This window comes from Notamacropus eugenii, chromosome 1 (assembly GCF_028372415.1).
Source record: "Notamacropus eugenii isolate mMacEug1 chromosome 1, mMacEug1.pri_v2, whole genome shotgun sequence".
Classification (NCBI taxonomy): domain Eukaryota; kingdom Metazoa; phylum Chordata; class Mammalia; order Diprotodontia; family Macropodidae; genus Notamacropus; species Notamacropus eugenii.
Window position 1 is genome coordinate 587,940,705 of NC_092872.1, and position 27,924 is coordinate 587,968,628.

At 37.4% G+C, this 27,924-nt stretch overlaps 2 protein-coding genes across 4 annotated transcripts in view; one reads left to right on the forward strand and one right to left on the reverse strand.

Moving 5' to 3' along the window:
- Positions 1-14,633, reverse strand: part of ESF1 (ESF1 nucleolar pre-rRNA processing protein homolog) — a 94,228-nt gene extending 79,595 nt beyond the window's left edge. For both annotated transcript variants that reach the window (XR_011972547.1, XM_072634479.1), the window contains exons 1-4: positions 14,406-14,633; positions 12,631-13,311; positions 4,882-5,192; positions 4,307-4,420 (exon numbers count right to left, since the gene is read on the reverse strand). Coding sequence is in view for 1 of the 2 variants with exons in the window: in XM_072634479.1 (XP_072490580.1) it covers positions 4,307-4,420; positions 4,882-5,192; positions 12,631-13,267 (1,062 nt within the window). In the remaining variant the exon portion in view is untranslated. The remainder of the gene's footprint in view (positions 1-4,306; positions 4,421-4,881; positions 5,193-12,630; positions 13,312-14,405) is intronic.
- Positions 14,634-14,721: 88 nt separating this feature from the next.
- The window catches only part of NDUFAF5 (NADH:ubiquinone oxidoreductase complex assembly factor 5), a 31,068-nt gene continuing 17,865 nt past the window's right edge, over positions 14,722-27,924 (forward strand). For both annotated transcript variants that reach the window (XM_072634480.1, XM_072634481.1), the window contains exons 1-6: positions 14,722-15,072; positions 17,829-17,869; positions 24,233-24,296; positions 25,359-25,406; positions 25,504-25,607; positions 27,722-27,761. In XM_072634480.1, the coding sequence (XP_072490581.1) occupies positions 14,827-15,072; positions 17,829-17,869; positions 24,233-24,296; positions 25,359-25,406; positions 25,504-25,607; positions 27,722-27,761 (543 nt within the window). In that variant the 5' untranslated portion in view covers positions 14,722-14,826. The remainder of the gene's footprint in view (positions 15,073-17,828; positions 17,870-24,232; positions 24,297-25,358; positions 25,407-25,503; positions 25,608-27,721; positions 27,762-27,924) is intronic.

Consider the following 27,924-nt stretch of genomic DNA (forward strand, 5'->3'; position numbering starts at 1 on the left):
TTGTGCAAAAACTTTCTGATTTTTTTGCACCTCTCTATCTCATGTTTGGTCATGCACTCTTCCTTTATATGTAGATCTTTACAGGCACCTTCTTCCATGCTCCCCTAATTTGCTTATGATATCATCCTTTACATCTAAATCATGTATCCATTTTGAGCTTATTTTGGTATACAATGTGAGATGCTGGCTTATACCTACCAAATTACTTTTTGCCAAATAACTTTAAAATTTTCCTAATAGTTTTTGGTAAATAATGAGTTCTTCCCCTAACAGCTGGGATCTTTGGGTTTATCAAACACTAGCCTACTGTGCTGAACTGCTTCTGAATTTTGTGTACCTAATCTTTTCCACTGATCAACCACTCTATTCCTCCTTCAGTATCAAACTGTTTCAATGATTACCACTCTGTACTACAGTTTGAGATCTGGTACTGCTAAGGCCCCCTTCTTTCACTTTTTTCTTTTCACAGATCTCTTGATATTCTTAACCTTTTGTTCCTCCAGATGAATTTTCTTATTATTTTTTGTATCTCTGTAAAGTAATTCTTTGGTAGTTTAGTGTGGCAATAAATGAGTAAATTAATTTAGGTAGTAGTCATTTTTATTATAGGGGCTTGGTCTACCTATGAGCAGTGACTATTTCTCCAGTTATTTAGATCTGTCTTTATGTTAAGAGTGTTTTGTAATTGTGTTCACATAGTTATTGTATGTATACTGACAAGTAGATTTGTAAGTATTTTATTCTGTCTGCAATTATTTTAAATAGAATTTGTCTCTTCCTGCTGTATTTTTTTTGTAATATACAAAATTTTGATCATTTGTGTGGCTTTTATTTTATATCCTTCAATTCTGCTGAAGTGGTTAATTGTTTTGATTCATTTTTTTTGACTCTACCCACATCATCTACAAAAAGCAAGTATTTTCCTATTGCCAATGTTTATTCCTTCAATTTTTCTTATCTTACTGTTACAACTAGCACTTCTAGTACAATTTTGAATAATAGTGGTGATAACTGACAACCTTCCTTCACCCCTGATCGTACTGCAGAGGCTTCTACTTTGTCCTTGTTCTAGGTAATGGTTGCTCCTAGTTTTAGACATTTGCAATTTATCACTTTAAGAAAATCTCCATTGATTCCCCTATGCTTTTTAAGTGTTTTTAACAGGAATGGGTATTGTATTCTGTCAGAAGCTTTTTCTGCATATATTGATGGGAGGTTTCTTTTTGTGTTATTGATAATGGTCAATTATGCTTAGTTTCCTTATACTGAACCAGATCTTCATTTTTGGTATAAATCCAGCCTGGTCACAGTAAATGATCTTTGTAATGCATTGCTGTAATTTCTCTGCTGGTATTTTATTTAAAATTTTTGCATCAATATTCATTAGGGAATTGTTCTATAGTTTTTTCTCTGTTTTGGCTCTCTTTGATTTAGGTATCAAAACAACATTTGTGTAAAAAAAGATATTTGATAGGAATCCTTTATTTTTTTCCCCCAAATAGTTTATACAACAATGGAATTAATTTTTCTTTAGATATTTATCAGAATTCACTTGCAAATCCATGTCATCCTGCCCCTTCCAACCTAAGGGACACTATTTATGGCTTGTTCAATTTCTTTCTCTAAGATATGATTATTTACACATTCTACTTCATCTTCTGTTAATGTTATATAGTTTGTAAATATATATATATATTTTGTAAATATTCATTTTACTTAGGTAGTCAATTTTATTGGCATATAATTGAGTCAATTAGCTCATAACAATTGTTTTAATTTTATCTTCATTGATTGTACATTCACCTTTTTTCTATTTTTAATAGTGAAATTTTTTTCCTTTTTAAAAAAATCATATAATGATTTATTTTATCTTTCCCCCAATAAAACTAGCTTCTAAGTTAACTGGCTTTTTTACTTTCAATTTTGTTAACCTCTTTCTTGATTTTCTGGATTTCTAATTTGGTGTTTAATTGAAGATTTTTAATATGTTATTTTTCTAGTTGTTGTTTTTTAGTTACATGCCCAATTCATTGGTCTGCTACTTCTCTCTTTTACTTATGTAAGTATAGAGATATAAATTTTCTCCTAAGTACCGCTTTGGCTTCACCCCCTCAAATTTTGGTACATTGTCTTGTTGTTATCATCTTTAATCTATGCTTACGATGTCCTTTACTGAATATAGTTTTTATTGCATTTTGGTCACAGACTTCATTTTCCAGCCAAGCTAGCCTATTTACTGTTCCTCAGACACAGTATTCAATCTTGTTTCCATGTTCTCATACATGGAATTCACTCCCTCCTTACTTAAAATTCCCTGTTCTCTTCAACATTCTGCTCAAACACCAAATGATTTTTTTTCCTTTAACCCCTTAGCTACAAGAGGACTGCCACTACTAATTCAATTTGCTTTGTATTTACTCATATGAGTACTGAGGTCTCCCTGGAGAGAATGCAAGTTCCTTCAGGTAAGAGACTGTTACTTTTGTAAGCCCAATACCTAGGTCAGCGGTGGGGAACCTGTGGCCTATGTCCTTAAGTCCTTTTGACTGAGTCCAAGTTTTCCAGAGCAAATCCTTTTATTAAGGGGATTTGTTCTATGAAGTTTGGATTCAGTCAAAGAGCCACACTTGAGGCCCTTGAGGCTGTGGGTTTGCCACCCCTGACAAGACTGCCTTGCACCAAATAACAGAAATACTAGTTGACTGACTAGACTATTCATTCGGGCAAGGAATTCAGAATTATAAAGGCAAACTTAGTAATCTGTTCATATTTTTTAACCTGGAAATCCTACTAGTTGGACCATACTATATCTACCCATAGAAATCTATCTATATATCTATACACAGATGTGGAGGTTATTGACAGCAAAAAAACTCTGTATGTAAAAACATTGCGGTAGTAACATTTTGTGTGATAATAAAAAAATGAAAATGTGTCCCCAAATTTGAGAATGGCTGAACTGTGGTACAAGAATATAATGAAATATTACTGTACTGCAAAGAATTACAAATATGAATAATTCAGATAAACATGAGAGAATTTATAAGAGGTAATGAAAAATGACGAAAGAATCAAAAAACAATATTCACTTTGATTACAACAAAACTTGGGTTAAATACAATGGTCATTATTAGTAATAAACTATCAAAACAAATAAACTATCAAAGTAAAAATCTCTTTCTTTTAAAAAATAGACCAATTACAAAAGTGGGAAGTTACATATGCTATCAATGGAAAATATTTCATTAGCTGGTTTTGCTTAACTGGTTTCAGAGAACACTTTTTAAAAGTTTTTTGTTGTTTTTGTTTGGGGGAACGAGTCAAAACCTAGTATCCATTTTGTTTTGCTGGGATTTTCTGGAGAAATAACAGTCGTAAAAATCAAGAACATGTATTAAAATACAAGGTAGTCCGATTGAGCAGCAATAAAAAGAAAAAAAAAGACTGACAGGTCTAGTGAAAGTACTGATAAAATGGAGATGCAAAGGAAAGTAGAGGAAAGATGAGTGGATTCTCCATGGAAGAGTTAAGAAAAAAATATACTAAGGATATAGAATAGAGTAGGTATACTAATGAGATCAAAGATCCATCTAAATCACATCCAGTCAGTGAAACTGTCAGTAAAATCACACCTTATCAGGGCTTTTTATATGGAAAGACTGGGAAATTGTCTTTCTTAGAAAACTTTTAAAAAATAGAATTAGGAATTTTTTTAGTTCCCCTTCTCTTTTAAGTCAGTACTTTGTCTTTATGATGAGTTTTGCCTAATTTTCCCCCTTTTGCTTTTTCTTAATTTTTTTTAAAATTAAGAATGGTTTTCTAGGTGGGATTAAGGGAAGGTAGTAAGGGGGAGTTTTACGTGATTAAAAACTAATCACATCAATAAAAATTCATTTTAAAAACCCATTAAAAGAAATTTGACCCCCAGGAAGAGTTGTGAGAAGACATCTTCCCTGCTCCTTAGTAGGGGAGGAAAGAGAGTTCACCAGTGTGGGACACTATATATGTCAAGTTTTTTGACGGGTTGTTCAGCTTTGCTGGATTTTTGTTTTCTTTAAGTTCTTTGTTTTAAAAGATGGCTCTCTGGGAAGGGGAAGAAAAAGGATACTGGATTGATAGGACCAACAATCTATCTTTAAAAAATGGAGCTGATGCCAATCTGCGGCAGATAATTTAAGTATAGTCTTTGTTCAAGTCAGAGTCATAATCTTACTGTTTACCTTTATTAACAAAGGATGACTTAAAAAAAGAGAAATGACCTTGAAATTTTAAGAGAATGAGTTCCAAAGTGAAATCAAGCCCTTACCTTCACAGAAAATATAACACCACCTTTAGGTTTAAATGAATTGAACAGAGCCAGCAAGTCTGTAGCCTTTAACCTATCCCAGTCCATGTTACAAACTGCTAATCGACGAGTAATCTACATAGTTGAAGAGAAAAGGAAAAGGTCATATTTTACATTATTCCTATATTCATAACTAGAAAACAATATAAAACTACTGCATGGATACATTAATTTTACACTTATATAAATGAATTAAGAATCAGCTAAAATATAAAGAGTAATACTCATTAAATTTCTCAGTTTGCATAGAAACATGATTATGAGTTATTTTAGCCAAAGGGAGCAAACTGGTTTACACCCAGTTTTTAAACTTCTTCTGGTCTTTGATTCATTTCACAGCCTCACCCTTAACAAACAAAAGTTTCTTTGGTTACCAATTAAGATGAAATTCTAGGGGGCTTAGAAATAAAAACTGATGGCTAAAGAAAAGTAAATAATTACCTAATCAAAGATCACAATATAGAGTATTTTCTACCAGCAAAATTTTGATTTAAGCTCTTAACAACAAAAAAAAATAGTTCTATTAAAAAATTTACCTCATCTGCCCGAGGTGCATCTTTATCTAATTCTCTCCATGCATGCTCAAAACTAGGTTCCTTAGGAAAAAATTCAGTCATATCATTTTCTTCATCTTCTGAACTAGTTTCAATATTTCCTTTTCCTCTAGCAAGATCAGGTCCACTATCACTTTCATCATCATCTTCATCCTCATATTCTGAGATTTCCTCACTATCTCCTGTACTTCTATCTTCTGATTGTTCATCATCTTCTGTTTTACTACCATCTTCGGTATCTTCCTCCAATTCACCATCAGAGTCACTGATATCTAAATAAATATCACTGCTATCTGCAATTAATTAAAGGAGAAAAACTTCAAGCAAGTACAAACACCAAATCAAGGGCAGTATAAACATATTCAAACACAATTAAAATGTGCTATTTCAGAAAAAAAGAGCAAGAGTACAAATCATGTTTTATAAAAACACCCAACAATCCTTTAAAAGAAGTATAGCTATAGATTGATGGATGGATAGACACGTGGAGTCAAAATTATGGAAATACAGTGCAAACCACTCCCACACCTCCCTCAAATTTCTTGCCAAAAGATCTAGAAAATGCACCACACTAAATGGTGATTTGGAAATCCAAGAAAAATCAGATTTGATCAATCCAGGTCAGCATATGGAGACAGAGGGGTCTGCATACACCAAGGACAAGGTCTAGCCAGGAACAGAACAGGTTGAGCACCAAAGCACAGGGAGAAGTTGTGCACCAGAGCATGAAGAAGTCTTAGATATGGCAGAGAGGCCCTATTCAGCTTAAACTTGTATAGGATGCAGGTAGAGGTACCAAACCAGCAGTTTACTATTTACTCACCACCCATTCACTTCTCAAACTTGCAACAAACAACTATGTTGTGGACAAAGGGGTGGATTTGAGGCAGGAAGTCAAGAGTTCTAATCTTGCCTTACACTTACTAGCTATGTGAGTGGAAAAGTCTTGTTAGACTTAGAGGCTAATCTTCTCAGCCTCATGTCCTCATGGGTAAAGTGGGAGTAGCAACTACTTCACATGGATGTTATAAAGACCAAATTAGATAAAATATGTATAATTGTTTGAAAACCTTACAGTATTACATAAATGTTAGCTATTATTATTACAACCAATATTTCTTACCTTTTGGCAGTCCTCACTCTACTTAACATCTCTGTAGCTTCTGATACTGACCATCAAGCCCTTCTGGAAATTCTCTTCTCTGTTTTTTCTCCTCGTTTCCTGAACACTCCTTCTCAGTCTCCTTTGCTATAGCACCATGGTCCCTCCCACCCGCTAAGTGTGGGCACACTCCAAGGCTCTATCCTAGTCCCTTTACTTTGCTCTAGCTATAGTCTTCCCTTGGTAATCTCAGATTCCCTGGGATTAGATCTCCATCCAGGTGAATCTCAAATGTACATATCCAGCCCCAATCTCTCAACTAAACTCTAATCAATTACCTGTCTGCTGTCCCATAGACAACTCAAACTCAATAGGGTCAAAACAGAATTCCACACTGTTAATCACCTTCTACATACTTCCAGAACAATAAAATACAAAAACCCCTACATGGCATTTAAAGGCTTCCACATTCTGAATCTCATCTATCTTTCCAGTCATTTCATATTACTGCCCATCACATTCTCACTCTTGAACTGGTATGTTAGCTGTATCTCGTACACTACCTTCCATGTCCTGCTTCCAAACTTTTGCACAAACAAGCTCCTTCACCTCCACGTCTTATTGTCTCTAGCTTCCTTCAAGACACATATCAGTTGCTACCTCTTACCTGAAGCTTTCCTGATTCTTTCTCTTGGAATTACTTTTTATTAATTTTGAGCATTCTTTGTATTTACTCAGCTTACTTGTATATGTTGTCCCTACTAGAAGAATTTAAATTCCATGAGGGCATGAGGTTGCTTTGTTTCTGTCTTTTTAAATCCAATACCTTGAACATAATAGGCACTATCAAGTGAGATGAGATTGTATATTATTTTTCTTTTGTATACAAATACTTCAATACTTAAAAGGTGCTATGGACCTATTCACACTCAGGATAGCACTAAATCAGGACTACTAGTCTCCAAGGCAGGAAGGACCCAGGGGCAAGGACTGCTGAATTCCTGAGCAATTCTGAGGTCTATCTATCTGGCAATGTCTCACACCAAAGTAGCGTTATAAGCCGGGGAAAACTCATTTGGGGAGAACTAAAGGAAGGGAGGGATCCACAAAAAAAATTTTTTAATTCTTTATTGTCTATAGGTACAATCATGAGCCCATTCTACTAATTTTTTGTTGTGTTAGATAACATTTGCCCCTTACTTTATGTCTTATTAGCCAAAGTACTTGCATGTGAACCAGATACCGTTTTAGGGGAAGTGCCTGATTCTGAAGGTTTCCTCAGGTGGGAAGAAAAACACTAGTGAACTCATTAAGTGCACTTATTAACATTTTAGGAAGATCTTCTGACACATGTTCAAAGTAGGACAGGCTTTTTGACACCACTGCTAGAGAAAAAGTCTCTATAGTATACTTTACTATAACAGATCTTCCCTCAGATTCATATTCATTTGCAGCCCCTTTTTTAATGTCTTCTTGCTCAATCTTATAGCTTTTCTGATATAGGTCCCTAAATGCATCTCTCTCCTGTCCCTCTAGCTCTCCAACTATTTCTCAAAACTAGCCCTTACAAGCCATGGGAGTGCACATAAACAAAATTTACTTTGAAATCCAACTTCCCTTTACTTTTTAACAGTTATGCCTTCTTTTCGCCAACCTTTACAAAGGTCTCTTTCTCTTCCATTGCAACAGCAGAGGTTCCTTCATAGACTAATTAGTAATCAGTCACTGAAATGTGGGGAAAACAGTCTTCTTAAGCCGCCAAGTATGTTATCATTTTATATCCTCAGACCCAAGCTACTTCTAGTCCATTCTAAACCTCTCTCACACCTATCTTCATGCCAATTTAACACTGGTATCCCCATAAAGAATGGATAGAAATGAAAGAACAATACCTACTAGAAAATATTCACTAAAGGGTTCTAAAAGAACTGTGAAAATTTCAGTTTTTCCTAAATCTAGGGAAGTGGTTTGTGTAACGCAAAAGAAAAAATGTTTTCCATGGATTCAGATTTTTTTATTTCCACTGTAACTAGATTACCAAAAATTCCCAAAATATACTGTCTATATTACTAAAGTTTTACTTTACTGTATTTGTGAAGAAACATGTGTTGCTAAGTTATTACAGTTTTTCCAGCCAGCAACATATGGATATTAATTCATAACGATTTTACAAGCTGATCTGATGTTCCTTGCATTGTCTTGACTACTTAACTATGCTTCATAAAGCAAACAGAAGCCAATGAAAATTAAGTACGGGGGCTGAGAAACCATAACTAAGTAATATGCTGCACAGGAATAAGTCTAGGAATTTCTGCCTTAGATATTTCTATAACATGAACATCCAAATATTAGAAAAGGGGATTTTAAAAATAAATAATAATGACAACACCAGACATTTAAGTTCAGAACTTTAAAGTCTGCCAACTGCTTTTCTTATGTCCTCTCATTTAAGCCTAATCACCACCTTGTGAGGTAGGAACAAGCATCGTCCTTACTTTATCAATGAGGGAGCTCAGGTTCAGAGAGGTTAAGTAATCTCAATGACAACAGAGTCAGTGATTGACTGCAAGAGGGGAAATTGAGTCAAGGCTTTCTGACTCCAAAGGGATATTTTAAAATAAGAACTATAGTGAAAGCCATTAGTAGTAGCTTGGATTATTTATTTTTGGTTTCTGAAAAATTTCACATACACTTTTTAAGGTAGATAAAATTTTGCTACAATGTGAGTATTTTTTCTTATTTTCACCGTTTTAGACTAAACTAAATGGAAAGGAGGCCATTCTAGCATCAAACGCCTTTGGGTCTGTATCTGTAATTCAGACAACCACAGTTTATCTCTGGACAAACATACAGTAAAATTTATCCCAATTTAATTTTTGTGGCTGAACACAAGAATCAGAATAAAACAGGCAAAAGAAAACTCAATTTGTAATTTAAGTTCAAATTCTACTTCTGCTACCAAATATCTTAATCTTTCTAGTTCTGTTTCTTCAACAATAAAAGGGGTGATGAAATTGACCTCTAAGGTCCCTTTCGAATCTCAAACCATATATGATACCATTTAGTTTAAACAGGAAAGCATTAAAGTGAGATATATTCAAGTAGCTACTGAAAGTCACTTGAATGTCAGTTGTGGTTTTGACAAGTCCAAATTGATAAATTGATGTGATTTATGACTCCAGGTCATGTGCCTGAGTCTATTATAATCTTTTACTGAACTTTTCTGATTTTTTGACTGGACTTCTACCTGCTGCTGTTTAGACTTTCTGCTCCACTCCTATGAGTCTTAGGCACCTCACCAGGCCTCTAATGCCTTGGTGAACTGAACTGCATGCAGTGAGGTGGAATCGCAGAATGGTAGAACAAGACAAAGCATTTCTGTCAAGCTTACCCAGCATACCTCCCTCCCAAAATCCAGTAAATGTACCACAATAAAGCGAAATGAGAAAGCCAAGAAAAAGTCAGTAAGTCATTTTTCCAGGTCAGGGAAGCTAAGGTAGATAGCATATGGATATGGGGAATGGGGACCTGGTCAGAAACATGGGCAGCAATGAAGGAAATATTTAGCACCCAGGTATAAAGAGGAAAAGAAAAACCTGATCAGAAAGGTATCCCAGAGGATTTTTGAACTAGTGCTAGGTGCCATCTGGAAGCTACAGGGCACACTGGCCAGGTGTGGATCATGGAGGAGTGGTCATCAGAGAGCATGGGCCCACCCTAGCTGTGTACTGAGCAAGGAACAAGATCCAGAAATGCAGTTGTGTGGCTCTGAGCCCAGGAGAAGAGTGACAACTCAGTTCTAAACTTTAGCCTTAAGCCCTGTACACAGGCCTGCTATAGAGTAACCAGGGCAAGAATGCCAGATCAAAGGGAACCAGCAATTCAATTACTTCAAACCTACATAGCCTCCAAGCAGGATAACAGTGACTGAATCCAACAGCTATCTGCTGTAACTCAACCATACACAAGGCCAACAAATCAAAACCTTGTTAAGGAACTTGCAGAGAACCCAGACCAGGAGGAAAATGAACAGATCTTTTCCTGAACCACACCACTCTGGGAACACTGAAAAACTTGTAGGCCTCCAGTCAGAGATATGAAAGCAATAGAAGGATGTAAGAGGATAGAAGCTCAGGCCAGACATCTCTAAAGTGTGCAAAACCCAGTACTAACACAAAGTTCAAAGTCAAAGAGCAGGCTAAAAGTAAGAGGAAACAAATAAACAAAAAGAACTTATCCATGAAGACCTACTATGGTTACAGGGAAGCTCAAGATACAAACACAGAAGAGAATAACCTGGAAATAGCTATACACAAAGCCTCAAAGAAATGAAAAATGCATTGTGGACAAAAGCCCAACAAAAATTTTTGCAAGAATTTAAAAATGATTTAAAAAACCAAAAGAGAGCTATGGAAGAAAGGTCTGAAAAGAGAATTAGCAGCTTGTTAAAAGAGGATGAAAACCTTACTATACAAAGTGACTTCTTGAAACTCAGAACTGGACAAATGGAAGCTAATGACCCCAAGAAACATCAATCAATGATAAAATAAAATCAAAAGACTGAAATAAAAAAAAGACGTGAAATATCTCATAGGAAAAACTGACCTAGAAAACAAATCAAGGATATATAATCTAAAAACTCACTGGACTACCTGAAAGCAATGACTAAAAAAAAAAAAAAAATCTAGCTATCATTTTTCAAGAAATCGTAAAACTGCCCAGATATCTTAGAACCTGACAACAAAGCAGAAAATGAAAGAAACTACAATGTGAAAATTTCTAGGAACATTATGACTAAAATTCTGAGCTCCTATCAAGGAAAAAAAATTATTACAGACAAGTAACTAAAAAGAAAAAAATTCAAGATGTGCAGAGCCACAGTTAAATCACACAAGATTCAGCAGCCACCACTATAGAGAAGTGAAGAGATGTAATGATATTCCAAAAACTTGATCTAGGATTGCAACCAAGAATAACCTAGCCAGCAAAATGAAGTATAATTCTCTAGGGGGAAAAAGGACTTAAAGAAATACTTGACTTTCAAGCATTACTGATGAAAAGACTAGAGCTAAATAGAAAATTTGACACACAAATACAGGATTCAAGAGAAGCACAAAAAGGTAAATATGAGTAAGAAATCAAAAGGAATTAATAAGCTTAACTGTTTACTTCTTTATATGGAAGGATTATATGTAAATTCTCAGAACTTTATTATCATCACTGGGCTAAAACGGAATCTAATTAGAGAGCCTGAGTGTGGTTCTGTTACATTTAGATGAACTTAAAAGGTGCCCTGGGAGAGGAGGGAAAGAAGCATAAAAGGTGGAAGATATTATTTTATACAAATGAGGCACGCAAGGAAGAGTTGATACAAAAGAACAGGGAATAGTGGGGACTGGACAACACTTGAATCTTAACTGGTTCAAGGAAGGAAGAATATATACCCATACAACTGGGTACAGAAATGTATCTTACCCAACAAAGAAGAGGGAAAGAGGTTAAGGAGAAGGGGAAGGAAGGAATAAGAGGGAGGTCAAAAGCAGTCAGAAGTAAAAGTTACTTTTAAAGGAGTGGAGCCAAGATAGTGCAATAAAGAAGCTTTCGGTCAAGTTCTCCCAAATCTCCCTCTAATAAACTCTATAATAATGCTTCAAATCAAATGCTGGAGTGGCGGAACTAGTGAAATAATTTTCCAGCCCCAGACAATTTAGGAGTTGGTAGAAAAGGCCTGTCTTAGCACGGTGGTGGATGGGCCCAAGGACATGCTTTGGGGTAGCTCCATGGGTGATAGCAGCAATTCCAGCTCTTTCAGCCCACAGACTTTGGCGGTGGCAGGCAGAGGGTTAAACAACTGGTCAAAAGCAGATCCTAGAAGACCCTTTGCTGGTGCTGGAATCAGGACAGCTGCATTGTCCATACAGTTCCAGGTTGTAGTCCCAGGGCCAGAAGAAGCAGTAATACTTGTGGTACAGGAGAGTAGGGGCCCAGGTTATGGTTCAAGAGCAGAGAGGTATGCTTGTTGTCACCAATGGGAAGAGTAGGGACCCTGGTCTCAATTCTAAGACAGAGGCAAGAACTAGCAACTGTGACTGCAGGAGAGGAGAGGGACCTGGTCAGTCTTAAGGCCAGGAGGGATGATAGTACTGGTAGCTACAGGGAAACAAAGTCCCTTTCTGGGTAAAGACCAGTAAACAGATCAGGAGAACTGTGACCCCACCTCTCCTTAGATCATACTGACTTAGAAGTACCAGAAACCTACAGATCCCCAGAGCTAGCTCTGAAAACAATAGGAAGAAAGGCGTGAAGCTTGGAACAAACTATCCCAAGCACAGAACCCAACTTAAATATAAACTTAAAAGTTAAGATATAGGCTGAGAAATGGTCAAATAACAAAAAAAGAAAGTGATCAAAATAAATTACTATGGTGAAAGGGAAAAGTGAAGGCACAAATCTAGAAGACAAGTATATCAAAGCAGCTCCAAACAAAACTTCAAAGAAAAATGTGAACTGAATACATACCACACAAGAATACCTGGAAGAACTCAAAAAATATTTTAAAAATCAAATAAGAGAGGCAAAAGAGATGCTATAGTCAATAAAAACTTTTACAACTTATTTTTGTAACTAACCTGAGTCACATTTCTCTTTCTCTTTAGGAAACTTCACTTTGGAAGATCTCACAATTTTATTATTGTCCAGTTCTGATATTTTTAGTTTTCCTCTGGATGATGGGTCTGCCTTAGAGAGCACGGCATCTTTTTGATTCTTTATGTCTTTATTTTTTGATTCTTTCTCATCCTTTTGCAGATTATTTTGTGCATGCACTTTCTTAACTCTACTTGAATGCTGTGTTTTCCAAATATTTTCATAATCATCTGGCTTTTTCCCAAGTCCAAAGTCTTCCTTTGGCTTAACAGTATTGCTTTTTTCCTTATCCAGTAATTTTTTTGAATCTCCTTTTTTAGTTTTCTGGTTCTTTTTGTTAGTTTTCTTTTTGTTTGATGCTTCACTATCTTTATCTGAGAGATCAGAGTCTGAATCTGATAAGTCATAATAACGTTTCAAATCCTCTGTACTGCTGTGACTTATGGGACGTCCTCTTTTATCCACAGTATATTTCAACTTGAACTTTTTGTCATGGAACATTGCTCGAAATCTCTTATCAATTTTAATTTTTCGGTCCTTTTCTGGCATTTCCCAAAATCTAGGGTCCTGTGTAATTCGCCGAAACCGCTCATCCTTCATAAGATCTTCTTTTGATGCCATTTTTAAACTTCTTTGTTGACCAAAACCTCGAATAGCCTAAAAAACTGAAAAAATGTGACTATAAAGATTTAAGTTTGCTAAACCAAAATTGGTTTCAAGAAAACTTCAGTGAATCTTTTAAGTTACATTTTATATAAAATAAAGCAACATACGATAAAATGGTTTACGTTGTTCTCTACTAAAAAGTGGGTTACACCTACAATATTCATATTTTTAAAATTTTTTAATTTTTAAAAAGCATCCTAGTGGTCAGACCAGGTTTCCCAGTTTTCTGGCTCAGAAAATTGCTACCCTAATTAATCACCCTGCACAAAAGAAAACCTCACAAGGGATGTGGGAACACCTATCTTTTCCAAAGAAATCTGAAGCAATAAAAGTATCACCTAAAAAATAAGTAACAATAAATAACACAACCTCCAATACATCAAAAATAGGAATACAGAGATTTCCACGCCATCATCAAATTTTAGAGCTGAAACCTGCCTAACAACCAGCTTTCTTTTTTTATCCTCAAACTCCTGGTTTCGCTAAAATACTGGGGATAAGCGTAGAAAACTTCTGGGCTCTCCCCAAAAGAGGGTGAGGGGGTGTGGCTGCCATTCTGGTCCGGCACTCTCCCCCACAAGCTCCCAAACTACGTAAGGAGGGTCGAGAGAACGACAAGGGCTGGCCTGCGCAAGGCCAGGGTGCCTCACGAGCCTCGGTGCCGCGTACCGCACCAACCCTTGTGCGACGTTCTATATTACAGCACGTTTTACAGAGGGGAAATTTAGGTCTCAAAAAAACTAATAACACTAAGTGTGCACGTGTATATATTCACACATATGCACAGATACATATGCCCATATATGGTACGTATTTCACTACGTGCCAGGCACTACGCGAAGCGCTTCACAATCGTTATTTCATTTGATCCTCACAACAACCCGGGGGTGGGGGGAGGGGAAGGTATCGTGACAACCCCCATCTCACAGATAAGGACACTGAGAAAAAACGGTTAAACGCTTTTCCCAGGGTCACAAGGTAGGAACTGTCTGAGGGCGGAGGTGCACTCAGATCTCCGTGCTCCAGGGCCAGAGCTCTACCCGTTACGTGTCCGAGCACGGACGCACGGCCGGCACGTGAGCAGTTCCCCTACCTCACGCAGGTGGAGGAAGCCCTCGGCACTCGGAGGGGCCGGCTGCTCCCCCGATGAAGAGGAAGATCGAGGACGGTGGCCACTATCACTTCCTGGCCAGGGTCAGGCTATAGTCAGTAGACTATACCATTCACCTTGGAGAGGTGAATCTCTTACAACTCCGCCACCCGAACTTGGAGCTCTCTCGGCGAGTGTTCTCGCAACATCACATGGAGAAATTCAGGCCCACAATCCTTTGCGTTAAGCTCCGGAGCTACGGCAAGTGATCCAGGTCAAACCCGTAGCTTCGCGTTAAGCGCGCCTGCGGAAGTGTATCTGTAGTACTGCCGCCGCGCATGCGCATGGACGTGCGGGCGACGGTGCGTCGGCGCGTTGACGTGACCGACGGAGGTTGCGCGGAGGTCGAGGGCGGCGAGCTGACATGCTGAGGGCTGCGCGGTTGCCGTGGTGCCGGCGGCTCGTACCGCTGGCGCCTCCCCGCCCGGCGGGCTGTGGTTGTGGCGGTGGCCGGCAGAGCAGATCCCGGGGCACTTCTTCGTGCTTCTCCCCGTTGGGCGGCACCGCCCCCGGCGTCGTGAATGTCTTCGATCGGGCGTTGAAGAGGAAACAGAAGAACTGGGCGGCCCAGCAGCCGGAACACCTGAAGTACGACTACCTGAAGGAAGAGGTGAGTGCATCGTCTCGGGAGGGCGCGAGCGGGGAGGCCCGGCCCCGACACGGATCGCAGCCAACCCCGCTGCCGCTGACCTGAGCCACGAATGGATAAAGGTAAAGTTTCCTCCGGCTGGGGATGCCAGGTACGGAGAACCGGCCTGGACATAGGCACGGAGGCAGGAAGTTAGGCGGCTGCGTTCTGGGACTAAGAGCCAAGTCGACGTACGCATCAAGTCAGTTCCACAGTCAGTCAACAAACGTTTAAGTGCCAGGTTCTATGCCATGTGTTGGAGAACGAAAGAAAGCCCCTTCCCCCGTACGCCCGATTGTATCATAACTCCCCAAATATGTTTAAAGCGTTGTGCTAAGCCCTGGGGATAGAAAGTCCTCAAAGAACTTAAATTTTAATGGAATCATGCCCCAGTTATGGTGCCTTTACTAGTATCTTGCATTTATTTTGCTCTTTAACTCACGATTCTCTTGACAAAAGTAGGTGCGATATCAAACTAATTTTACAGATGTGGAAACTGAGGCTGGGAGAGGTTAATTGAGGTCCCGCTAGGAAGAGCTGACTTGAAACCGCGTCTCAGCACTATCCACTTTAACCTGTCTAAGCTTCATCTTTTAAAAGGAAATAATAATAGTGCATACTCTGCAAAGTGCGATATAAGTGTTATCACTAGCTGTAAGCTTACTCTTCCAGGCCTACTTTATTAATTCAGATATAAATAGTCATCCTTTTTTCATTCAGTTTTATTTTCAATTCCAGTCTCTCCCTTCTCTCACAGCCACCTATCGAGAAGGCAAGAAATACACAACTCTTTCCAAATACAATTTTTAAATACACATAAACTATGAAATCAAAACAACGTTCTGTGTCAAAGAAACGGGTTTTTTCCTCTAAAAGTAAACAAGCCTGTGCTATAAGTAGGTAAAGGGAATCCAGCAACATGGAAAGATTTAGAATACTAAAAAACCCACTGTAAGTTAGGCTGAAAAATGTGAGCAAAACTGTTAAATAATTTAAAACCAGTTTATGTTAAAACACTACATGTTGACTTTATATAAAGAATTTTAGATGCATTCAGTGTTTTTGATACTGCTTAATGGAAGCAGTTGTCATCTTAAAGGAACATAAGAGCTAAAGTTGGAAAGGACCTTAGAGATCATTTAGTCTAGCTTATCCTTTTTGTAGACAAGGAAAATGAGGTGGGGAGGGATGAAGTGATTTGCCAAAAAATACAGGCAGTAAGCAGAAGGGCAGCTGGTGTTGTAGTGGATGGAGCAGGACGACCTTAGTTCGTATTCAGCCTCAGACATTTAACTAGCTGTGTGACTCTGGGCAAGTCACTTAACCCTGTCTGCCTCAGTTTCCTTACATTTGAAATGTGCTGGAGAAGGAAATGGAAAGCCAATCTAGTATCTTTGCCAAGCAAAGCCCAAAAGGAGTCCTGAAGAGTCAGACATGACTGAAAGAATGACTAAGCCACAACAGAAGCAGCAGAGGCTGACTTTGACTTCAAATCCATTTCTCTTCTATGCTTTGGTTAGAGCTTTAGCTGCTAGCAAATGGATAAGATTTTGAGTTTCCCAAATCCCATCACCTTTTATTGTGTTTTCAAACTTACGTTTATTCTAGTATAACGCCCAAACAGTAATCATTCCACCAACGTTAATTGCCTGCTCTGTCCTAAATATTACTCTGAGCCCTTGGGAATGCAGAAATAAAGATCAAATGATTTGTGCTTTCTTGGAGTTTACATCCTGTTTAGGGAGACAACAAGCACATGTAAGGCATACACAAAATAAATAAAAGATAACTTAGTGGGCAGCCACTAGCTCCTACAGTAAAAAAAGTGATTGGGAAAGAAGAACATGTCTCCTTCCTACCTCTAGTCCTAGAATCTAACTTAATTTCAGATTTGTAGAGGCGGGGATCCCAGTGATCTCATTGACTTCCTTAGGTTCCACTCTTATTAACTTCATTTTATAGAGGGAAACTGAGGTGGAAGTTAAGTTTCTTGGCCAGGATCCTGAATATCATGAGGCAGAATTTAAACTCGGGTCTTCCTGACTCCCAAGTTTAGCACTTTATCCCCTGTACCCCCTAGATGCTGATATTCTATCTCCTTCCTGTGTACTTTTTCACAGGCTATCCATGGTCCCTGGAATGCCCTTCTACCTCACCTCTGTCTCTCATAACTCCTAACTGTCTTCAAGGCTCATTTTAAATGTCACCTCCTACAGTAGGAAGTGTTTCCTGATTGCTTGTGCTCTCTTCCCACCCCCACCCCAAAAAGCACTAGTTGTCCCCAGGGCCTGGAATATACTCCTTCCTTACCTCTGCCTCATAGTCTACCTTTTTTCCTTTAAGATACATCTCAGGTACCATCTTTTGCATGAAACCTTTCCTTTTCTCCCCCAACTGCTAGTGTCCTCTCTCCAAAACAGCCTTATCTTTACTTTGTACATGTTTATTTATTCACTTTATGGTTATGCTGAACATGTTTACATATCTGTCTTTTCTTTTAGAATGCAAGTTCCCTGCAAATAGAGCTCATTTCATTCTTTATACTTATATCCCCAAAGACTCTACATTTTTTCTGTAGTAGAATGTAACCTCCTCTAGGACAAGGATTGTTTTTATTTTGTACATTGTATTCCCAGCACCAAATTTTAGGTATGGCACATAGTAGGCACTTAAAAAACTTGAAAAATTGAATTCTTATTAGGAAAACCTGATCATCTTGTCATTGCTTTTTATTTCAGATTGGTGGTCGTGTTGCTGACCGTGTATATGATATAGCCAGGTAAGGTAATGGTCAACTTAACAAAGTATTATTAACTCTGAGGCACAGTCTTGTTTTGATGGTTCTGTCATGTCATATGAGTTCCCTTTCTAGTGATGCAGATTGAAGCTAATCCACACCTTCTCATTTTGTCTACTCTTGTCTATGTCCTTCTAGAATTCCTCCCAATATACTAGAGTTCTTGCTTTCAGTATCTTGGTATTGCTTTGATAAAAAGTGGAGCATGCTATGTGTCTACCACTTTTCCCTTGTGGCATTACATAACAGAATCATAGAATTTTATAGTTGAAAGGGATATTAAAAGTATCTTTAGTGCAGTTTATTACCTGAACAAAGGTATAACAAATGTTCATCTAGTTTTTCACTTGTGTGTATTCCAATATGGGGCAATCGACAAAGCCCATACCTCTAATTAATAAGTATTTACTTATTTCAAGCCTAAACTTAACTCTTTGCCACTTCTACCTATTGCTTCTAGGTCTTCCCTCTGGGGCCAGAAAAAACAAATCTAACCTCTTTCACATTACAGCCCTTCAAACACTTGAAGACAGTTATTATGTCTGCTAAGTTTTCTCTTCTCTAGCCTAAACATCCTTAGTTTCTTCAACCATGTTACATGTATCTCCCGTTCTGAAAAAGGTCTCAGGAGATCCTTTCATCCCCACTCTCATCTTATGTCTCTTCTGCTCTTTGTACTAAACTCTTTGAAAAGGCCATTTGCAATAGATCCCTCCAATTTTTCTCCTCTTATGATTTCTTCTTAACTCCCTACAATAGTTTTCAGTCTTATTCCACTGAAGCCACCCTCTCCAGTTACCCTTGCTCTCTTAGTTGACAAATCCAGTGACCTTTTCTCAGTCCTCATTCTCCTTGACCTCTCAGCAGTCTTTGACACCATTGATCATTTTCTTCGTAATACTCTTTTCTCTCTAGGTTTTCAAGACACTCACTATTCTCTCTTGGTTTTCTTCCTACCTATATGACCACTTCTGTTTCCTTTGCTGGTTCCTCCTCCAAATCATGTCCAGGGTTTTGTCCTGGGTCTTCCTCTCCTTTCCCTGCATATTATTTCGCTTGGTGATCTCATCAGCTCCTGTGGATTTAATTACCATCTCTATGCTGACAATTCTCAAATTTACTTTCTTACTCCAAACTTGCTCCTTCTCTCCAGTCTCACATCTCCACTTGCCTTTTAGACATCTCAAATTAGATATCTAGTAGACATCTTAAACTCAATATGTCCAAAACAGAACTCATCTTTCCCCCTAAACCCTTCACTTTCTACCTTCCCTATTTATTATAGAGGGCAACTGTTGACTTTGCACTGCCCTCTCTTGGTTAAATCCAGTTCACTTGGATGTCATTGCATCACCTCCCTGATAATATGGTCCTCTTTGAGAATGAAGCACAAACAACAACTTCTCTGAGTAGTAGTAGGAGTTGCCTCACTGGGCACCCAACTGGTAATGGCCAGTTGGGCAACACAGCTCCTTTCTTTCTCTTCCTTTCTTCCTTCTTTCCCTCTGTCCACATAAGATACATAGGGTGTCATACCCTTACTTGTGGGTGCTCTGCCCAAAGGACTATAAATTTTGATCTCTGAAACCTAGCAAAATAGCTTGGGGTTCTAGCAGCTAGATTTCTTTCTTAAGTACCATGCCTTTTAAACCCAAATCACTCTGGCTGTCATTGTTTGGCCAACGATAGTTCCTAGGCCAAGCTCCACTTGCTCATTGTTTGGGCCATGATTGACTCAGAGTGAACGTAAATAGCAGTTATTTTTGTTTTGGCCAGAAATCCTGAGGGTCTTCTCTTCCCAGATTTTTTTTTTTAAACTAGGTAACATAGCCCATTCTCTGTTAAATTTCTTACTTAGCCTTAATCACTAAATGTCATTGCCTCAGTCAAAGTGAGACCTATTAAAGGCCTTAGCTTAAAAAGACCAATGTCTCTCACTGCATCCAGAGTATCTTCATTCCTCCTGATCTATATCTTGCCACTGGACCCAGATGGCTCTGGAGGAGAAAGTGAGGGTGATGACTTTGTATGGTCCTTCCTTGCTTAAATCCAATTCACATGCATGTCATGGCATCACCTCCCTGATGTCATGGTCCTCTTCAAGATCAAAGGACAGACAACAACAGAGAGCAACACCATCGTCCCAGTCCCTCAGGTTTGAAACCTAGGCATCATTCTGGATTCCTCACTGTAGCCAAACTCATGCCAAGCAAGGCTTATTGATTTCATCTAAGTAACATTGCTTGAATACTCCCTTCTCTCCTCCGACACTTGCACCACTTTGGTGCAGGTCCTCATCACCTCATGCCTTGTGTATTGCAGTAACCTGCTGGTGGGTCTACCTGATATACCTCCTCACTCCAATCCATTCTTCATTCAGTCACTAATGTGATTTTTCTAAAATGAAGATCTGGCCATGTCACTCCTCTACTCCATCCACTCCATTGACTTCCTATTATAGCCTGCAGGAGCAAATACAAAGTGTTTTATTTGGCATTCAGAGCCCTTCATAAAATTTAACTCCCATCTGTCTTTCCAGTCTTCTTATACCTTTCTCCCTAACATGTATTCTTCTGTCCAGTGACACTGGCTCCTGGTTGTTCCACAGATATGGTACTCCATCTATCAGCTTCAGATATTTTTTCTGGATATTCCATTCCTGGAACAAATATTCTCCTTCCTCTGCTGATTACTGACTTCCATGATTTCCTTTGAGTCCCAACTAAAATCCCAGTGCTCTTAATTCCAGTGCCTTCCGTCTGTTAATTGTTTTCTCTTTATCCTATATGTAGCTTCCTTGTATATATTTCTTTGTATGTTGTCTCCCTTGTTAGATTATGAATTCCTAGAGGGCAGGGTCTGCCTTTTGCTTCTTTGTATCCCCAGCACTTATCACATAGCAGGTGCTTAATAAATGTTTATTGAATGAATCAATAATAGTACTTTATTATAGGAGTCTTTTTCTGTTTGCTCATTCTTCCAGCCTCACTTTCTGAATTGGGACTTTGTCTTAGATCCTGGCTCTCTGCACTTCTGGTGGGAATGTCTGAGTCTTGATTAGTCCCACCAGGTATTCTCTGGGATCCAGCTGCTGCTCTATGGATTAAGTCCTCTGGTTTTGAAGGTGCTAAGAGGTGGCTCTGGATGGATCCCTGAAAGCAAACTTGCCCTGCCCCCTATGAAGTCTGATGTAGAGAACAGTCTGATCACTGCTCTCTTTTCTGAGCTTTGCAAGCTCCTCACCTGGGTTCAGCTCTGGATGATACTAATTAGGCTTGATTTTGGTTGGTTCTCCAGAAGATTGTTGCTACCCTTGGTGCAAGTCTCCTGGTTGGAGCTCCAGTAAGCTGTTGATGCTTCTAGGCACATGTCCCCTCCTTGCTGCACACTGGGATTTAGACTTAGGTCGGGGGTTAAAGTCACCATACTGCCAGTTTACTCATATTACTATTCCTTGAACACGTCAGGCCTGTCCCTGCCTGATCCTAAACAACTCATTGCCCTGATACATGCTCTAGTTACTAATTATTACTCTAGGGCTTAGTATAATCCCTCTACTACAAGGCTCTGCTTCCTTGTCTTCTGACTAGGCTTATCCCTACTCCCCAGAGACTTCTGTCTATCTTCCTATGCTGACCTGAGCTGGAAAAATGATTCTGTGCACCCCATAGATTTCCTAAACAAAGCCAGAAATCCAAAAAAGGATTTCTCTTTCCTGTTATTTCTAGGTCTTTATGGGAATAATTGTAGGTTCTACTGAACTGAATTTTATTCTTTCTTCCTACTCTACCATCTTTACTGGCTTCTCATTTCACAGTTTCTTTATAGTCTTCTTTCTTGTTCTTTTCTGTAGTGATAGTCTGTGCTTCAATTAATTTCCCAATGGTTAGCATCTCCTTTTACTCTCCTATCCTGGTGTTACCAAACTCATAAATGTAAAGAAAAACCTCTTTCCTCAGCCGTAGTTGTCTACTCCCTCATTCCCATCTATCTCAACCTTACCTCCCAGCATCTCCTTTAGTTCTGCCCATCCCTTCCCTTGTGTTCTCTGGAAAATCTGCTCAGTAATTTACAAACTTATTCTCATTTCAGACTCTTCCTTTCTCCTTCTATCTTCTCTCATTTACTGATATTGACTTCTTCCTGATATTACTTATCCCATGGTTGTACTTTCTGGTACTGGCTACACTTTCTCTCATACCTCTCAGTCACTGGGACAGTAAGGAGGTGGCTAGAAAGAGAAACAGTAAATCAGGCACTAAACTCATTGAAGGAGGAGAATGGCTTGAGGACTGATTGATAATGGTCGCCAGGATCTTGAGTGGATGATAAGTCTGTAGATTGAGTGATCGCAGTAGAGGGAAGTTTGGGAGTGGCATTGGGGAGTAAGGAATATTCTACCACCTCTACAGAACTCAAAGCAAAACAGTCCAGATTGACTTTTTTGGCCAAAGCAAACAAACCTATGCAGCTCTTCACTCACCATGATTCTGCTTCATCCAGTTGAATATCATCTCTTTCTATACAGAAGCATCTGACTTTCCCATTTCTACTTTTCCCTCAGACTTGAGAGGGGCAACAGAGAACAGAAGGTATCTGGAGGAGGGTTTACCTCTCTTAACTAATAGGTGGAAATGAAGGGCAGTAGGTGAAATCAAAGCAGCTGAAACCTTATCAGCTGATTGCCCCTGCTGTTTGTCACTTCAGAAAGCTCCAATAGAACTATTTTTGCCCCATTGCTGAGTCTTCTCTCACTTTCCCTTTCTTCAACTTTTGACCTCTAACCATTTCTGGTAACTTAAAACAGAACCTCCTGGTACTGTGGCTCATCTTTCACTTATGGGATAACATCTCAATAAATTTTACCTAAAAAATAAAACTATCCTCAGTCTTCAAATAGTCATATGATTTCTTTTGTTTTTCAGTTTTAATCTCGAAGTCTTAAAAGTTATATGGAAATGATTTAGAGGCCATAATACCCTGCAGTTCTGAGTTTTTTAAAGACCCTCAGCTACATTTTTTGTTATTGAAATTTAGTATCTTCACACATACCATCACTTTATAAAACAGCGTCTGTTTTTTAGTCCATCAGTATTAGCATATACATGAAGTGTCTCCCTCCATATTTTACAAAATGATTTATTTAATCTTTAGAGGTATACCACAATTTGCATTTTCTGTTACAAACTGCTCAAATTCCATCTGAAAATAATAATTCTTTACACACACACTTTAGCAGTTTTTATTAGACTTTCAAAGTCTCCTACTCCTTTTAGGCATCGAAGTATATATAGAGAAGTAAAATTTTCTATCCTTTACTAGTTGATTTAATTCTTTTTCTTTATGCAACCAAATTTATTCTTCCCCCTTTTTTAGCAGTAAACTGTTCTCTGTAAAAGGGTAATACATTATAAGGACCTTGTATGTAATGTAACTTTAAAACCAAATATGCTATTTTCTTAGTGTTTTGGTGTCTTTAGGATCCATATCTTGTATTTGGAGCCTTTAATAATTAAATAATTAAATTTAGCAATTTAATAATTGAATCCCCATTTGGCTGGTTGTCCTTTCTTCTCACTTTATTAGAGTCAAGGTACACTGTGCTGGACTGTGGCTAATCAGACCAATACAAGCTTGAAATGCTATACCACAAGTTGGGTACAAATAGTTCATATAAACATTTGAAGTGGAGATGTCTCTAAATTTGTGTATTTCACATTTCTTTTCGCTTTGCTTATAGAGCACAATGCCTTCTCTGATGCAGGCACACCATGTTGGGTGGTCCTTTGCAAGTGTCTCCCATGACCCACAATTAATTCCACAGTTCTTCAGAGAGACTTTGAGAGTGTCCTTGTATCACTTCTGACCTCCATGTGAGCCCTTGTGTGAGTTCTCTGTAAAAAAGTCTTTTAGGCAAACATACTTTTGGCATTTGAACAATGTGGCCAGCCCATCAGAATTGCTCTCTCTGTAGTAGAATTTGAATGCTTGGCACTTTAGCTTGAGAACAGCCCTCCTTATTTTGCCAGGTGATTTTCAGAATCTTCCTAAGGCAATTCACATGGAAGCAATTCAGTTTCCTGCAATGGCCCTGATAGACTGTGCAGGTTTCACAGGCATACAACAATGAGGTCAGCACAATGGCTCTGTAGACCTTCATCTTGGTAGGAGGTTTAGTACCTCTTCTCTCCTACACTTTTCCTTGGGAGTCTTCTAAACACTGAGCTAATCTTAAAAATAGAGGTAACTAGTTACAAAAAAAATTAATATGTTAACTTGGAACTTGGAAACTATTTCATGTGTTGTGGTACTATCAAAATGTCTTTTTTTTTTTTTTTTTGGTAGAGATTTTCCCCTTGCTTTGGATATTGGCTCTGGAAGAGGTTATATAGCCCATCATTTAAATAAGGTATATTTATATGTGATTTTTCTTTCAGAAATGATAAAATTATTGACATTTTTTTAAGTAAAAATTTTATCTAGTCCTTATAAAATGATAAAAAAATGTACATTTGAATTTTTACTTGTTAAAATATATGTAGCATAAAAATGCTAATATCCGTTTTCCATTTCCCCCCCAATAACTCATATCTATTTGTAATGGTTTTATATTCTTTTTCCAAAAGCTAATAGTAATTATTCATTTTCTTTTTCTTTGTCATAAGTACAAAAGTGTTTCTACCATCAGTTTTCTTGAATGGTTACATTTGTAGTATAATGACTGTTTGCATTCTATCTATTTTTTACAAAAATACCTTATCCATAATTCTCTTTCATTTTTATAAATTGCAAACTTAGCTAATGATTCCCAAGAAAAAATAGTCAAATTGAAACTAGAGTTGGTGCTTAATAAGTGTGAGTTGCTTGACTAACTGAACTAACTAGGGTGTTGATAGATACTCAATTTTTGCATTTGTTCTATGTTTCGTTAGACAGTGCAGAATAGACATGGATTGTCAGTTGAATTAAGTCATCACTCAAACTATAATTACTGAATATGTACTAGTTCAGTAAGGTACCATGCTGGGCATTCTGGATTCTTTTAGCTTAACAAATGTTTATTAAGTACTTTCTGTGTACAAGGCATTATATAAGATATAAGCAGTATCATTAAGGAAAAAACATTTCCTTACCCTCAGGAACCTTATATTTTATAAGGGTATGTGTGTATGTGTGTCTTTTTTCCCTTCTCTCTGAGCTGGTTCAGCTCACCTATGAATAAGTTTGGTTTTTAGATTGTGATTACCCACAATAATATTCTCCATTTTTTTAAGTAAAGATTAATTATGTACATTTAAAAATTTATCTCATATAACTAATTGAATTTGTCTTATTCTGTACTTACTTTATTTAGAAATTTTTACTTGATAAGCTTTTTATTGCTGAAAAATCATTTGTAATTTTATTCTCTTTAGCAATTTCAGTGACAAAAATATTTTGGTTTAACCAGATTTGTGTTATTTTTCTGTAGGAAGTTGTTGGAAAATTTTTCCAAGCAGACATTGCAGAAAATGCTTTGGTAGGTAGTTCATAACAATATAATGATACCAGTTTAATAATGATTGAGTTAGTAATTGGCATTCTGTGAAATGAGTCTCAAACTTTTTTAATTATAGAAAAACACCTTAGAAACAGAAATACCTACTGTCCGTGTGCTAGCTGATGAAGAATTTCTTCCCTTCAAAGAAAATACATTTGATCTGGTTGTTAGCAGTTTAAGGTTGGCATTTTATTTTTCCTTTGTTTCTTTTGATTGTCTGTCAATAATTATTGCTACAAAGGTTTAATTTTAAAAGAAGAACAAATAGTTCATTCTGTATCAGTTCACTGAGAGAATTATTAACTTTGAAAATTTATAGGATAAGGGTTCAAAGACTTCTGTCTTTAAATCTAGTGATCTTCTGTCACAGCCAAGTTTGCCTTTTGGAAATAATTATACAGAATCTCAGCTTTAATCGTAGACTTAAGAGGCCTTCTGGTCCAACCTGTGTGTAAAAAATAATTCCTACTACAACATCCCTGCTCAGTGGTCATCTATCTAGCCTTTCTCTCTCTGCCTGAAGAACTGAGGGAACCTACCTCCCAAGACAGCCTAGTTGACTTATAATTTTTGACACCCAGCCTTCTACCACATTGAGATGTTTTAGTATAAGATGTTTTAGTATAAGATAACATGTAGATTTTGTTGTTTGTTCAGTAGTTTTTCAGTCATATCTGATTCTTCATGACCCCATTTGGGCTTTTCTTGATAAAGATATTGGAGGGGTTTGCCATTTTCTTCTCATTTTATATCTCATTTTATAGATGATGAAACAGGCAAATAGGATTAAGTTACTTGCCCAGGGTCACACAGCTAGTAAGTGTCTGAAGCCAGATTTGAACTCACAAAGATGAGTCTGCCTGTCTCTATACTCTCACGCTATCCACTGTGCCACTTAGCTTCCCCGTTACTATGGATACATAGTTATAAGCTCTTTGAGGGCAGCTATCTATTTTGGTCTTTGTAGCCACCAGGAACTAGCACAATACTTGTCACATAGTAGTACATGTTGGACTAATGCAACTAAATGGAAAGCACCATGAAAAATAAATTTGAAAACTATTGATTTTTATTAAAAATAAGTAATAAATTCATTTAGCTCAGGTTATAGCAGATGTTAACATTTTCCACCTAAAATAGGCTTATTATAATTTCTATCGATTTAGGTTTATGATATATGCTTGTTTTTCCTTTATGATTTATTAATAAGAATGATCTTACCTAGATGGCTGATTACCTAAGGACACTAAGAATAGAACTCAAAAATGACAAACAGCAGTATATAGTATTTGTTAAATTCTTTGCTATATTCTGTCAGTTTCTGGCTTAAACATTGACTAGAATAGTGTTCAATAGGAGGTAGACTTAAATTTTATGTAATATTTTATGTTGTTTCTGACAATTTTAAAAGAGTAGTAAATTATTTAAAGTCACTGAGTTACCATACTTAGCAGTACAGTTTTTTAAATTGTATTTTGCCTTTGCTTTGGAATGTTTAGATCTGCTAATAAATTATATTTTTCAACCATCAACACTTACTTGAAAGTTCTTGATCAAGCAGAGAGTATTTTTAGAACTGAAATGTATTTTATTGTTATAGCTAAAGCATTTGAACTTGTAAAGAAATCATTGTTTGTACAATTTTGATAACAAGGACTTGGATAATTACGTAGAGCCCTTGCTCTTTAAGTTGTTAGCTGTGGTAGCATTGGGAGTTAATTTTCTTGTCTTAGCTAATATAGAAATAGGACACTAAGTCACTAGATTTAGATCTGGAAGGGATTCTAGATATTATGTAGTCTAACCATCCTTATTTGACAAATGAGTCTTCTGACTCCAAATCTTTCACTGTTTCCCTTGTGCCATACTGCTTCCCATTTAGACGATTTAAATTGCAAGTAAAGCTAGTAGACTGAATTTCTTCCTAACACACTGTTGTTGTACAAAATAGAATTTTATAGTTAGAAAGGACCTTAGAGATCATCTCATCCATGATCACTCTCATTTTACAGATACAGAAATGAAGTCTACAGAGTTGAAATTGCTTGCCTAAGGGTCCCATACCTTGTCACTAACAAAGATGGGACTAGAACACAGATTTTCTTTCAAATAAAGTGATGAGAGTTACTAGGTTAGAGTTTTAAGTAATTGAAAACTTTACAGTTGTCCCTATGCCCCTTAAAAAGTATGAGAACCCCCAGTAGCCTTATAGCACCCTAGTTTTAAGGCAGTATACTTCAATATTAACATTTTTTTTTGCATTAAACTGTAACAGATATGTTTTTATGTTTCAGTTTGCACTGGGTGAATGACCTTCCTAGAGCATTTAAACAGGTGAGAAAAAATATTGATACATTTATTTATTATAATTTAATAATACTGTTATGGGCCTATCATTAAATATGCAGTAGTCATTATAAATTTTAAGAAATTAATATAACTACACAAACTAAACTAATTTAGTTTAAAATTTGCTTATAGATCAAACATTATTTTA